Source organism: Anomaloglossus baeobatrachus, chromosome 4 (genome assembly GCF_048569485.1).
Source record: "Anomaloglossus baeobatrachus isolate aAnoBae1 chromosome 4, aAnoBae1.hap1, whole genome shotgun sequence".
Lineage (NCBI taxonomy): Eukaryota > Metazoa > Chordata > Amphibia > Anura > Aromobatidae > Anomaloglossus > Anomaloglossus baeobatrachus.
In genome coordinates, this window is record NC_134356.1 from 169,078,810 (window position 1) to 169,094,095 (window position 15,286).

General features: G+C 47.0%; 1 protein-coding gene across 1 annotated transcript in view; it reads left to right on the plus strand.

The window, feature by feature from the left end:
- The window catches only part of LOC142303314 (E3 ubiquitin-protein ligase RNF14-like), a 138,896-nt gene that overhangs the window by 102,045 nt on the left and 21,565 nt on the right, over positions 1–15,286 (plus strand). Inside the window, exon 5 of the mRNA XM_075344585.1 lies at positions 4,575–4,803. Within this exon, the coding sequence (XP_075200700.1) occupies positions 4,575–4,803 (229 nt within the window). The remainder of the gene's footprint in view (positions 1–4,574; positions 4,804–15,286) is intronic.

The following is a 15,286-nucleotide window of genomic DNA, read 5'->3' on the forward strand; positions in this document are numbered from 1 at the left end:
CCACCTGGTCAACTAGTGGACTGGAGTGGCTCCACCTCTAGGCGGCCATCCATTGGTCCCACCCTAGCTAAGTACCATTGTATGGGGGATTGTTGGGGTAAACTGGGATTACCTGGGTTTTTGTTGGTAACGGCACTGGGGTTCTGGGTCCCTAAGGGGGTAGGCCCCGCATCCTGGTGGGGATGCAGAACCTTGCAGCACCCTGAGGTCTTCAGGGGCGCTACAATGTCTCCACAGTGCCTCCAGTAAAGTACAGTATACCCCTACAACTTGTCTTGGCAGGAAAAGAGCTGCTGAAAAAATGTGCTTTTTCTCCATACATTTTTGAGGTTTTTTTTCCATTTTTTTTCATATGCTTTGATTTGTGCTTTTATTTGTCATGTTGATCGCGGGGGTTCAGGCTCTGCACCCCTGAGCTCGTTGCCGGGTCTCCAGCTGATGTTACAGTCAGGACCCGGCTCTCTATTCTCAGAACGGTGCTCGCGCTGCTCCTAGCAATTTAACCACCTGAATGCTCACTGTGATCACAACTGTCAGGAGGCAGAAAGAGGGATCTCTTACATCTCTCTGGCAAGGTCTGTGGAAAGGGATCACAAGGGCCCAATCGCTGCTATTGTAATTCTGGGTCTTCACCATGACGACCCAGGATAACTGAACTATTGGTCGCCTCACAGACCAGGGCACCTACATCACCGGACTTCCCACCAGCAAAGTCTCGCAGTAAAGACCGTGAGGCCTAGGTGCAGGGAAATGTGGTGATGTTCATGTCAGTGGAACTGCAGGAAACCCTAGTGATCCGCCGGCATGAACGCAATTCACCTTGTAACGCCACTCAGGTTACCTGCGATCACACGTGAACATCCAGCTGTGACCGTCACTAACCTGAGTGACGTCACCGCTAATCGTGGCTCACTCTCTGTCTGCAATTACAGCGTTCAGTCATGTTCCATGATCGCGCACTATAGTTTCAGATGTAGCAGTGCTGCAATCATCGTGGGACCTCGTGTGAATTATGACCCTCAGGGGTGTTTTGGGGTTAATAAAGTGGTAAGAGAGGGTGTTTCTTTTTCTTTTATTTCAAATAAATTATTTTTCCTGTGTTTATGTTTATTTTCACTTACAGATTGGTGATGGGGGGTGTCATAGTGACAGCTGTGAGCTGTTATTAACCTCTTATATTGCCCCGATTGCCACCGCACCAGGACAATCGAAAAGAGCTGGATAAAGCGCCGGGCTTGTTACATCTAGTGGATGCAAAAGTCCCAGGTGGCTGCAGGTTGCTATTCTTAGCCTGGGGGGTGGCATAATAAATATAGGACACCCCAGGCTGAGAATACCAGCCCCAGCTGTTGGGCTTTATCATGGCTGGGTATCAAAATTAGGGGGGGGCTTGTTTTTTTAAATTATTTATTTAAATAATTTAAAAAAAAAAGCCACATGCGGTTCCTCTTATTTTGATACACAACCAAGATAAGCGCATGGCTGGGGGCTGCAGCTTGTAGCCAGCTTTAACTGTGCTGGTATCAATACAGGGGGATTCCAGCCAATCAGCAGATGCTATCTGAGGGAGGGACCTGACTGCAGCCAATCAGACACGCCGATAGGTGAGGAAAGCAGTGAATATTCATTTCAGATAATTGTCGGGCCGGAAAATAACACTGCAGCGTTTTTTTTACTTTACATGGCTGTGATGGTAAGGGACAGGATGGTTTTTGACATCCGATCATTTACTGACCCTAGGCAAGATTTTTTGCGGTAAATGATCGGATGTCCGATCCAGTTCTGGCCAAAGATCATACGATTTCTTCCGATTTTTGACGATCAGGATCTCTAATCTCTATTGCAGGGAACCCCAGTGACGTCAAAAAGCAGATGAAAAAGTACTAAAAAAAAGCAACGTGGCCATTACAAATGCATTTTTTTCCTGTGTTTTTCACTGACTCCATTGAAGTCAATTGGGGAAAAAAGCAGGAAAAATACTAAAACAATTGACATGTTGCTCTTTTTTCAGCAAGACAAAAAGCAACCGAAAAAGAAGCAACGTGGGCACAGCAAGTCAGGATTCTCATAGACTTTGCTGGGATGGTTTTTCCTTGCTTTTATTGATTACAAAAAGCAAGGAAAAATGCTAGAAAAAACGCTATAAAAACGCCCTGTGGGCACAAGGCCTAAATAGAGGTATAGCTAAACATTTTCCATTCACAGTCATATACAAGAAAACATTGTCGATAACAGAGCAAATAGATACATGGGCATATGTGAATATTCTAGTCATGTGGTCCTTGATTTACCAGGAAAAGTAACAGCATGTTGGGCTGTTTCCTTTTGTCATTGATTCCATTGTTCTTAAAAATGTGCATCTTTTAATTTATTTCTAATGTTTTAAGACACCATTGAACACTATTGAAAACATATATCAAGTTCCAGCTTTAGCAACTAATTCTATTGTTAGATTGTTAGTAAAGCGTCCAGCTCATTTTTATTTAACTTCTCATTTCTCAGCTTAGCTTTTCATTACTTCTGTATGCTAATTTGTCTCTTATTTGTACACATCTTTAATAATGTTGTTAGAATTCATACTTTTTTTTTTCTTGTTAACTAAACGTCATATTCAGTACATGGCATTTTTTGCCTGCTAAATTAGAGGACCTGTCACTGGCCTCAAAAAATTGAAATAAATACCCAGTAAACATCCCTGCTTTGCTCTGCGTCACTCCATTATAGAGATATTTACGTATGTTGCTTTAGGAGCGCAGTATGTGAAATCTCTGCCTTTAGTGCAACTGGTTGTTTCTGGGCGTCTCCTCAGAGTTTTCTCTGGGAACTGCTTTCAATCCACCCTCCCAGTCACTGCCAATCACAGAGATGCTGAGCTATGATTGTCAATGTCTGGGGGAGATGGGGGAGTGTACACCCCCCAGAGAAGACTATGAAGAAACACCCAGTTAGCCTGCCTGTAAGCCAGGATTTCACATATTGCACTCCAAAACATCAAATGTAAATATCTCTGCAATGGAGCAGCACATCGCAAAACAGAAAAAAGTGGCAGAATCCATGGAGCTGAGGGATTTTTACAAGGTATTTAACTCCATTTGTTTTAGCGAGTGACTGGTCCTATTTAGATTTCTTAGAGCCTACTTTATTCTTGTTCATTCCTTGGATCTACAAGTGGTCTGTATTTTCTTCCTATTTTGCTAGACATATCTGACTTAGTTTATGTAATGTTTATAATCCATGGTGTGGCTAAGAACATCCTGCTAATCTGGTTCTACTTGTTTAATGTGTATTTTGCTTTTGTACTGTGTGCCACCCCCGTGGGAGCCGCCGAGCTGCTCGGATCCGGGTTCGCTGTGGCTCGAGGGTCTCCAGACCCGTGTCGTGCGGCCACTCAAATGAAAGGGGGTATTTACAGGGGAGTTGATGTGTAGTTCGTGATGCCACCCGTGGTGTACGGTAATTTGGGAGTACCGCCGCTGCCGTTGGGAGTACCCGGGGTGATAAAGTGGGGCAGCAAGGTGTCGTAGCCCTCCATGGGTAGGGGGATGCCTCGGGACTCGGTGTGGGGGTGCAGTGGGATGCATGGGTCACTCTCGTACTCACTCAGTTCATAAACAGATGCTGACAACCGGGTAAACCAATTCTCTGGGTACCGCTGCCGCTGAGGGGAGCTCGTCCGGGTCCCGTCCCCTATATTGTTGCCTGGTGATCCGTGACCTGCCTCCTGGCACTAAGTTTAACTTCAAAGTGGTGACCCAGTAGTATGGAACTTGCCGGGCCCTGCTCCCCACTGTGGCTAAGTGTTGAAGCTTGCTCTCAGGGCTCACGCTTGGGATTTTCTGGACCGTTTTGAGTTGGAAAATCCTCTCCCCCTCGTTGTGCTAATGCCCCAATTCTGGAGCGGGTGGGAACAGATCATAAAGGCTCCGTTCTCCTCAGGTGAATTGTCGGGTTGCCTGAAGTTACTCCCCGACCTAGGGTCCGTATACCCCGTCGTCCCTTTGGTCCCGGACCGATGACAGTGCTAGGCTGCCGGCTGTCCTCCTCGACAGGTCCAGGCACCTTGCCACAATCCCCTGTGACCGGGGGTCCGACTCCTCTAGGCCCAGACCACCAGACAGCTTCTTTAGGAGCCACCGCTCCCGACCTCTGAGCTCCTCACACCTCGAGGGATACTTCCCAACCACTCTCCTTCAACTCACTGACCGACTGACTACACTCCTCACCTACCCTCCCCAGGTGGGCGACTCTACTCCACTCAAGCTGTCCACTGGTGTGCCTGGTGGGTGTGGTGCAGGGTGTATCTAGGATTTGATTTGCTGTTGGAGGCAACACCATATAGGTAGGGACCCAGAACCAAGAGGGAAGTGGAATACTGCACATAAGGGTAGATTGTGCAGTACCCTGTGACGACCTGATAGCCTAGGGGCGTCACAACTGCATTTTATATCTTTGATATTAATGTCTTTTACTTTCACAAAACAAAAAATGTATAATAATATTGATAATATTGTGAGACATTTTCTGACATGTTTGAGTACGTATAATAAATTGTTCATGTCCTTGATTTCTTCCAGGTAAAGAATCTGGTAGGGGAGCAGCAATTTAGCCGCTATGATCGTCTCCTCCTGCAATCAAGCTTGGATTTAATGGCGGATGTTGTTTATTGCCCACGTCTGAGCTGTCAGACCCCAGTCATGGTGGAGCCAGAGGGTACAATGGGCATCTGTTCAGTCTGCCATTATGCATTTTGTATTCTGTGTAACATGACCTTCCATGGAATCTCCCCCTGCAAAGTAACTGAAGGTATGTACAGTATGTTCAGTAACTCGGCAAACAGTAATCCTGTAGTTATGCTTTTCAAATTTCTGTATTAGTTTTGACAGGATTATAACTTTAATAATTATCTTTATAGACTACCGCACAGCAAGCAGGGAGGGACAGAGTAGGGACAGAGCAGCCCCTGACACGAGCATCGGTGATGATTCAGGGAGGGGTCAGGGGCTGTGACAGTGACAGTCTTTAGAAAAATGTGAGCACACGTGATATGGGGAAATAAGGTGCTAGCAAAGAGGGTTCTTAGGCCCTTACTGTACTAATGTCCAAAAAATTGCAGCACACTTGTAATGCAGATGCTGAAAACTGAGTTTATTTACAGTGATTGGACAACACAAAGAAAGGCCAGTGTGTGTGTATCAAGGGCGACAAAATAGCTGACGTTTCAACCTAACCGGTCTTACTCATATGGTCGCTTCCATAGGTAGAGAATTGTGAGTAAACATGTATATTCACAATCACTATGAAAAGAAACTTAAGGCCAAGGTGTAGATTATTCAAAAATTGGCAAGCTGTATACTACAGACGGTAAGTATATGGTGGAATGTAACCATCCAATGAGGAAGTGGTGTTCAAAGTAATGTAGAGCACCTGTAGATAGCGACACACAATGTGTCAGAGTCAGGCCGGGTATGTGATATCCCTTTAAATTGTTGTGGGTTCTGAGGTATGGGCAGTGACCACTGTATAAAGACGAGGCATGGTCATCCCAAAGCATTTAGTGTAAACAAGTGGTCACTGGTGCCTTCCAAATAGCATGCTTTTTCTGGATGGACTGTCTAAGCAGTGACAGTGACAGTAGCCTCTGCCCCCTAATGGCTCTTCATTTGAGTATCTCATCATGCACTAGGATTATCAAATGAAGTGTCATCAGAGAGGAAGTAGGGAAAAAAATAAATAGTATTAGATAGTGTAGTCGGGGAAGGGTAAGACATTTTTAATACAGCCATATTAGAAAAGTAGTTTAGATTGGGGCAGTAAATAGGGATTTAGCTTGAAATTTCTTAAGCCTTTGGACCACCCCTTTAGGTGTCATGCACAAATGTTTCTTTGACTCTTCTTGGGTGATTAATACTTGGACAGTTACATTTTCCCTCCTTCTTCTTCTTTCTTCTTTCTTTCTTTCTTTCTTTCTTTCTTTCTTTCTTTCTTTCTTTCTTTCTTTCTTTTCTATGATAATAACTGATGAACCATCTTTTTAAACCTTCATCTGATAAGGTTGCCATACATTGGGCCTAGAATCTCTTCTTATGTTACTAGTAGTTAAAGGCTATTGACACACTAATCACACAAAATCTGTTGTTGGTATACAGATTAAAGAAGCTCAAGAAGTCAGAAAATATTTTTATTGAAAATATCTTTTTCAAATAATTCATAATTCCACAATATGGTACCCAAGGACATGGTAAAAAAGGTCATACAATAAATATCCCCCATTGGCATATAGTTTCAGACCAAAAAGGTATCACATCACGTTATGATTAAATATACAGTGCATGCATTGGCTGCTATGAGAAATAAATATTATCTCTCCTCAATATAATTATTCAATAATAATAATAATCATAGCAGCAAAACATATAGTATATTAGTAGTGCAAAATTTATCGTTTGGACATAATCGCTGACTAGTATTTATTATATATTTGCAAAGTAATGTGGGACTTGTAGTTCCTCACTGAAGATCTATGTAGCAATTCATATAACTAGCAATTCTTTCTTTTGCTAACTTTGTATCACAAGAAAGGTTACTAATAAAGCGCAGAGAGTTGTATACTAAGAGCAATATGCCAATATAGGGCTTGTAATTGCTCAGTCAGTTCATTGTTTTGTAGACATGTGGCAGGACATTCCTGTGCTTATTCACGTAATATAGGAAGCTAATGGCTTAAGTAATGACAAATCCACATGTCTACCACAAAGAACAGACGCACACTGCGCTCCATCTGTCACATGACAACGGATCAGCGCGCGGTCAATTTCTGCCGCTGGGCGGGAGCCACAGTCCAGACCTCTCCTGACATGCGCACCACACTGCGAGGGGAATACACATGACAACCGCAGGTCAGACATTGATTTTAACAAAAAAGACGTCCATCTTCTATTAATACATATGAAAAATTCTTATTATGGAGGCATATATATATCTTCAAAAAATATTATATTTTATAATCATAATAAATAAAGAATTGAGATATATTCCGCTCATCTGGAATCGCTGGCGCTCAGGTCCGGTGCTTCTGCTCTTTGGTGGCTCGAGCATGGGGCTGGACCCGGGGCTCGAGCAGCGCCTCCTCGCCCACGAGTGAAAAGGGGAGGTTTTTGGTGGGTATTTGGGATGTCGGTCGTGACACCACCCACGGGTTGTGGTGATAGTGGGCACCACCGCTGCTGGTGATGGGGAATCCCGGGAGCGATGGCAGAGAGCAGCTGAGGTATTGACCCCTCCGTGGGTAGGGGCTGTTGGTCCCAGGGCCCCGGTTGGGGAGTAGGGAGGAGGTATAGGTGCAGGTGCCGAGGCGGGGAGGTAGCGTGGGCGCGGGTGCAACGTTGCGGTGCAGCGCGGTGCGGTGCCGGATGGCACTGTTGTACTCACTCAGACACAGAAGAACAGAGTCTCTGGTAAACCAAACGGCTGGATGGACGGGGCCCACAGCCGGCTGCGGTGTTCTCACTCTCCCCGGACGGGTTGATGGTGACTATCGTTTTCCTGCACCTGTGTAAGTGTATTTGACTCCTATGGCTTCCCACGGGTAGTCCGCTCCCCGGCGTGTACGTGTCGGGAGAGCCCGTTTGCCGGCAGGCACTGGCCCTTGGATGGATCTCTGGCCCTTGGCAGTGGCACTTATCCAGATGGGTTGGGCTGTTGCCTTCTGACAGGACTTAGGTGGGAATGGACCCCTGAGGTCCAGACCGCAATCAGATAATTTGACCTTTTCGGCGGCTCCTAGCCTAGTCGGGGTCTGAGTACCCTGCCTTGCTGCTTGGCTTCAATCTGCTTCCCGGTTCGGTACCGGCGGGCCACCGCCCGACCCCGGTCCTACGGTTCTGCTGACCTACACCAACTCCTGCAGACGGCCACCACCGTCTGCCGACCTTGCTGAATGTGCCTGGGCTCCAACCCAGACACCAACAGTTTTCACTCCTCTCACTTTCACTGCCTGCCACAATCTCCTACTGTCTTTTCCCGCCTCCAGGCCTGTGAACTCCTCGGTGGGTAGGGTCAACCGCCTGGCTCCGCCCCACCTGGTGTGGACATCAAGCCTGGAGGGTGGCAACAAGGATTTGATTGACTGGTGTCACCTACCCAGGGGAGGGGTGTGTGTGTGATGTTAGTGTACTGTGACCCCTGAGGGTCCAGGGCGTCACACAGAGTGCGTGTCATAGCCGCCGGGCGGAAGTCTTTTTTACTTCTGTCAGTTCCAGCCTCCCGACGATGCGCCGTACAGCACGGGTGAGTGTAATTCACTTGATTATGCAGCACGCTATATAAAGACCATGGCCCTCCACCCTAACACACGCCTCCCCCGAAGAAGAAGTGGCGAAACACGTGTTAGGGTTGCAGGACGTGGACTTCAGGTCTCCACTAAGGTAATATGCTAACAGTCTGTTCTTTGTGGTAGACATGTGGATTTGTCATTACTTAAGCCATTAGCTTGCTATATTACGTGAATAAGCACAGGAATGTCCTACCACATGTCTACAAAACAATGAACTTACTGAGCAATTACAAGCCCTATATTGGCATATTGCTCTTAGTATACAACACTCTGCACTTTATTAGTAACCTTTCTTGTGATACAAAGTTAGCAAAAGGAAGAATTGCTAGTTATATGAATTGCTACATAGATCTTCAGTGAGGAACTACAAGTCCCACATTACTTTGCAAATATATAATAAATACTAGTCAGCGATTATGTCCAAACGATAAATTTTGCACTACTAATATACTATATGGTTTGCTGCTATGATATTATTATTTTTGAATAATTATATTGAGGAGAGATATTTATTTCTCATAGCAGCCAATGCATGCACTGTATATTTAATCATAAAGTGATGTGAAACCTTTATGGTCTGTAACAATATGCCAATGGGGAATATTTATTGTATGACTTTTTTTTTTACCATGCCCTTGTGTACCATATTGTGGAATTATGAATTATTTTAAAAAGATATTTTCAATTAAAATAATTTTTTAATGATTTCTAACTTCTTGAGCTTCTTTAATCTGTATACCAACAGATTGATTATTTCTGTTATAGAAGCTTTACCACTCAGGTGGGGAAGTGTATATAATTTAGCAAAAACTTGTGAGTTATTGACACACTAAGCAGTAATTCTCATAAGAGGGAATATGTCAGTGTGGCGCCCCCGAGGCTTCAGGCGCCACAGGGTACCGCACCTCCATTACGGTGTAGTACTTATCCTGGGTCCAAGGAAGGTTGGTACCGGTTTCCACTCACACATACATACAGTAACACTGGGCTGCCCTCCCCAATGGGGACCGGGCAAGAGTTGGGTCACAGTAGGGGGTCACAGTAGCAGTTGGGTTTACAGGATGCCACCGCACCAGGGGCTCCCCGATCCACTGGAACTGGGGACTCAGAGTCAGGAAAAAGCAACCACCTGGTGGAGTCAGAAGCACACAGTGGGAAGAGCAGGTTGACCTAGTGAAAGTAGTGAACCAACTGGTGGCGGCGGCTGGGGGCAACAGCTTGGAACACACAACACAACTCCAACAAACAGGAGAAGAGAACAGCTTCAGACACAGAGCAGAGTGGACGTGCCGCAAGCAGCTCTGTGGGCTAGGGCGTTCAACATGGTCGCTGGGGAGAAGCAGGACCAGCGCTGTCGGAGTACAGAACCCTTGGGCAGGCATACTTCACATCATGTACCAACTCTACAAGGGTTGTAGGGATTGACTAGAAAAGTCACCGGACCCGTCCCAATGAGTCTGCAGCCAAATAGCATATAGGATTCGGGGCTGAGGTCCTCGACCGGACCGACATCGGAACCACGCTATCAGCATACAGAACAGGACACTTTACTGACACCGGGATCCCCAAGTGCTTCATGCCACGGGGATCCGATACTTAGCGCATGAAAGGAGGAAGGGCCCATAGACTGATTCTCACTGGATCTGACTTTCCACGGATTCAGGATCGGCTGGAGCCCATCGTGGTGGAAACCAGTACTCTGGGGCAGCGCCTGAACTACTTGTGAGTAAAAGACCTGGAACCGCAGCCCTTGTCTCTGCCTCTCCTTTACTGGCGCCGTTGCCCACAACGGGGACTACCACCACACCCGTCTGTCCTCCATCATCCTCCCTGGGGTAATACCGCTCCGCCTGTGGGGAGCGACACCATTCCGGCTGCGACCCTCACCATCAGCCCAAGAGTGCAGCACCCGCAGCGGCGGCCCATCCCTGGCCGCGTACCACAGGTGGCGTCACGATCATAAAAGACTTTTCTAACCGTTACTACTAACCCCATCCTCCATCCTGCTTCCCATACACTGCCTTCCCTCCCTCCTGTACGTCTCGGGGTGACAAAACCGGGCCAGGCCAGCCCGTGACAATGCAGAGGATCTTTACCCCGGCTCGGCGACGTGTTGGGTGAAAACCCCCTTGACCACGGGCTGTTACATCAGCTCATTTCCACTATGTTATCTCAGAGTAGCATGATATAGGGGCTGAAACCCTTATTTCAGTGATGTGCCATGTTCAAGTCTGTGCTTCAATAAAATCAGGTGTCATGTGCCTCTTGTAAATCCCACAAAGAGCTAGACCTTTAGACAGAAAATACAATGCTGATTCAAAAATATAAATTTAAGTTTATTCATTCATCTCATGAAAATAAAAAATAAAACATGAAGGGGGGGGGAAATCATACAAGATACAGAGACAGGATAGAAACATGCACCTCAAAATGGGAAATATAAAATATAAATACTATGGAGACTCAAAATAATAGCTGCTGACAAATATATTAGGACTAAAAAAATCCACAATGTAACATGCAAAGTCTTAGCTGAGTGAGACCTCCTTCACACGTCTGTAAAAAACGCACGTGTTGCACGGTCCTTTTGGACATTAGTATGGCCATCTGTGTGTCCATGTGTTTCATCCATATGTCATCCGTGTGCCGTCTGTGTGACATCCGTGTGACCAGTCACAGAAAAAAAACGTATGGTACTGAAATAAATGGTGTTTTATGTATGTGCAAAGTCATAAAAATAATAGATAAATACTAGCTAGCTAGAGAGAAAGATACATAGATAGATAGATGATAGATGGCTTGTACAGCTATTTAGCAGAGTTAATAAATAATTTAAGAAAAAAAAAATGACGTGGGGTCCCCCCTAATTTTCATAACCAGCACAGGTACAGCAGCTTCTGGCTGCAACTCCCAGCTGTCAGCTGTACCTTGGCTGGTTTTGTAAAATAGAGGGTATTCCTTGCTGATATTTTTAATTATTTTAATTTAAAAAAAAAGGGTGGGAGGGGTCATGGTTATTTGGCTCTTTTCAACCTAAAATAGCAGCCCGCAGACACCCCAGAAGTGTCACATCTATTCGATGCTCTTCCCATTGCTGTAGTGCCGTGGCAAATGGGGTAATATACAGAGTTGATGTCAGCTGTAAATTCACAGCTAGCATAAAGCCCTGGTATTAGTAAAGTGTAGTCGTCTAGCAGACATCCCCATTACTAATCTAGTAGTTGTAAATAAAAAAAATATTTGAAAAAAACACCCCCCGACTAGAGCCCTTTTCACCAATTTATTTATTTATTTTTTAAAAATAAATTTCCGCCATAATCCAGACAGAGGTCCCACGACATTCCACAAAAGTGAACCTGAAAGACATAAAAAGAGAGAATTAGTAAAGAAATAAAGACAAGCGACACCTTCATTCACCAATTTATGTTGCAGGAAAATTCCAATTCGATCTGCCGTAATCCATATGGAGGTCCCACAATGTCTGACTGACTGTTCCAGCCTATGAAGAACAGAACGCTCCCCAATGGCTGGAACAGTAACCACTGCTGGCTAACACACTGTGGTGCTATGAGCTTATGATGTCATTGCAGGTCAAAGCAACAGTAGCGTGTGACCCGCCATGGGCAGTGATGAGCGGTGATGTCATGAGTTCATCGCAGATCACTGTTCGGTGATTTTCACACAAAGTAGAGCGAGAGCCGGTGCAATAAACAGCGGTGAACTCCTGATGTCACCGCTCATCACTGCAAATGGCAGGTCACACACTACTGTGTGACCCCCATGCTGTGACCTGCGGTGACCTTATGAGGTCATCACAGTTCACTGCCGTGGTTCTCACACAGCACAGTGTTTCATCTGTGTTTCCTCTCGTGGCTGCATTTCAGTCCCTTATAAAGCATTAACATTATTATTACTGAGAGAAAGCAGGTGGTAAACTTATGTACAATAAGTACAATGTTCACACTTATCCAACACATATATGTACATCTAAACCATGCTCGTGAGCCGGTACAGGGGTTTGCCATCTGCTTCTTCAGCCAGTTACGTCTATCTGGCCATGGGCAATGGGGGCTGTTTCACAAAAGTCCAATTGTACACCAAGGCCCATTGGACTCTAGTTACCCCAATGCTTCCAGGATTGAAGACTCCTGCAGCAGCTGCTCACTCACAAGTCATCTTCCTATTCAGAGTTATGAGATCAGTAATATTCCTTTGTTCACCCTGCTCCCTTACTTCTTTTTACCTCCACCATCCCATACTTCAGGATCAGTAAGACAGGGATGCTCCTAATGTTGGTAGCTAGCTGGTGCATGTGCCCAGTGAAAAGAGACAGAAGTGTTCACAAAATAACATTACATTGTCCAGTGTCATTACAAATGTGTCGCCCAGGGAATGGGGTACTCGGTCCCGGGCAGTGTATAACTGGGGGAATGGCACTTTGGTGGCCGTTGCCCATTCCCGTGCCCTGGGTGCTTTTTAATGGGGAGTATTTACAAAGGAGATTAAATTAATTTGTGTGACACCACCTGCGGGTTGCAGTTAAGATTGTGGGACCGCCGCTGCTGAAGTAGTTACACCCAGGACTGGTGATAATGGCAGCTGTGGTGATAGGCCCTCCGCAGGTAGGGCTGAGCCTGGAAGATGTATGATGGAGTAATAAGGGAGGCCACACCGTGAGTTGTAGTTAACAGTCTCTACTCACTCTGGACTCTTAGATGGCTAGTTCAGGTCCCTGTAGTTCCAGTGCCAGTTGATGACTCAGCTTCTCTGTCCCCAGCACTTTCAGTGTGGTTGGGTCCCCATAGCGTGGATTGTTTGGAGCCCGACTGTCCCTTTTGGGTGGCAGTCTCCTTCTCTGTACGGCGGGCAGTGTGGACCCTGTAGGGCTGGTCTGTGTTCCGAACACTGATCCTTGCTTTACTGCTGATGTCTTCAGATTTGTGGGTCAGTGAGGTCCGTGAAGGTCCCCTCACTGTGCAGGTATTTGCCAGGCCGTCTGAAACTGTCTTCTGACCTAGGGCCCTGTGCCCCGTGCGTGCTCTTGTCCCAGCGGTACTCGGGTGTACCTGCCCTGGTGACCAGTCTCCTGTGCCCCCGAGCCACCGTTACATGACCCAGCTCTAGGCATGTCTTTTCTCTTTCACTACTACTGACTTTCTGAATGCTGTCCCCTCCCACCAGGTTGTCTAGTCCCTCTGGTCTTACTCCGCCCTCTAGGTGGCCATCCCCTTGTATCTGACTAAGCAAATACCCCTGGTGGCTAGTGGTAACTAGGATTTTGGTGTGTATTGGTGTTGCTGGCACTGGTGTTCCAGGTCCCTGGGGGAAGGTCCTGCATCCCTGAGAGGATGCAATTCCCTGTAGTGCCTTGAGTGTCTCAGGGGCGCTACATTCCCCCTTGGTGAAACACAGCACGTCCTCGGGCTGTAAAGAGAATAAAGGATTTATTAAAACATTAGAAACATATAAATAACATTCTTCCCACACAAGGGAGGCTTCACTTTAACGTTTCATGAGCATCCCCCCATCAACCCACCACCCAAAGGTCCTGTTCCAAGAACCCTCTAAGGAGGCAGATCACCGATCCCTGTGGTGACCAGGTCTGGGCCAGCTCTATCCCAGACCTTTCCTCCAATCTTCCTCTCCTTGGTGGCAGTGTCAATGTCCTGATGGTAAGGTTTACTCTGGGAGGCACACTGGGAGGCACACTTGGTGCAACATATTTATATTTAAAATTTTTGGCTGCTGCCAGTCCTTCAGCCGAGGTCCATTTTTATATCAACTTTTCAAACATTATATGCAATCGGGTGACTTTTTCAGAGATTATGCAAGCATTTTTAACTGTAAACTTAACATATTCTGGAACAGTCCAAATAAACAAACTGGGGTAGCCTGGTCCAGCTACCACAGCGTAATGACCTGGGAAATGGCGGGGGAATAGGAGGAGCAGACAATGACAGGTCATGGATCTTCTGCACATCTAGAGCATACCAGCCTTGCTCTCCATGGTGCCTAGGGTATGTGACCACGTCACCCAGGTGCAGGTCACGGTCTGGATGTCCCTCCTTTAAGTGGTCCAGCACATCTCTGCGGGACAAAAAGATTCCTGCATGCATGCCAGGCTCTTTGATGAAACCCCAGCTTTTCTGTTGATCAAATTTATCTATGGTGCCCTGGTACCGGACCCCACGGGCTCCTTAGGTATCTCGGCGCAGGCTTTCCTTTTCCTGCAAGTCCCGAGCCGCCACTTGCTTTCTCTTCGTGGTTCGAGCCCGCTGCTTCTGGGCCAGCTGCTGGATGGTGGCTTGGCAGGCTTCCTTGACCTCCTCATCCACGACAGCCCGCTGTACTGCAGTAGCCATGCTGCACTCCAGCTCGAACCTCAGGCTCCCCAAAGCCGCATAGTCCGCATCCGAATCACCATCAGCGGATCTCTGCTCGGCTTGGTCACTGGCGACTCATCTGTCGGTCATCGGGTCTTCCAGGGCTGCATCCTGCAGCATGGTCTGGTCTGGTCTCACTGGAGACGGAGGCGTTGCGGCCTGGTCTGGCCGTGGACGGAGGCGTTGCGGCCTGGTCTGGCCGTGGACGGAGGCGTTGCGGCCTGGTCTGGTCAGGCCACGGTCGGAGGATCCGGGGATACCGGTAGGTTACCGGTCAGAGGTGATACAGATTCTGCTGCCATCTGGACTATCGGGGCTAAGGAGGTTCCCACTCTTACTGGCTCCTGGTGCTGCTCCTCATGCAGAGCCCGTGCATCCTGGGCTCGCACAGCCACCACCATCCCCATCATCTCTGTCCTCAATTTGCTGCATCATTTGAAGCCGCCTCCGGAGGCACAGCCGCCCCAACTCCTCTTTGAGCCAGGTTCCGCGGCCAGGCCGCTCTGGTCCTCGGGCTGGAGGAGTAGACATCTTGTCTTTTGCTGCGAGTGACTGGTCTGGTGCTCCAGAG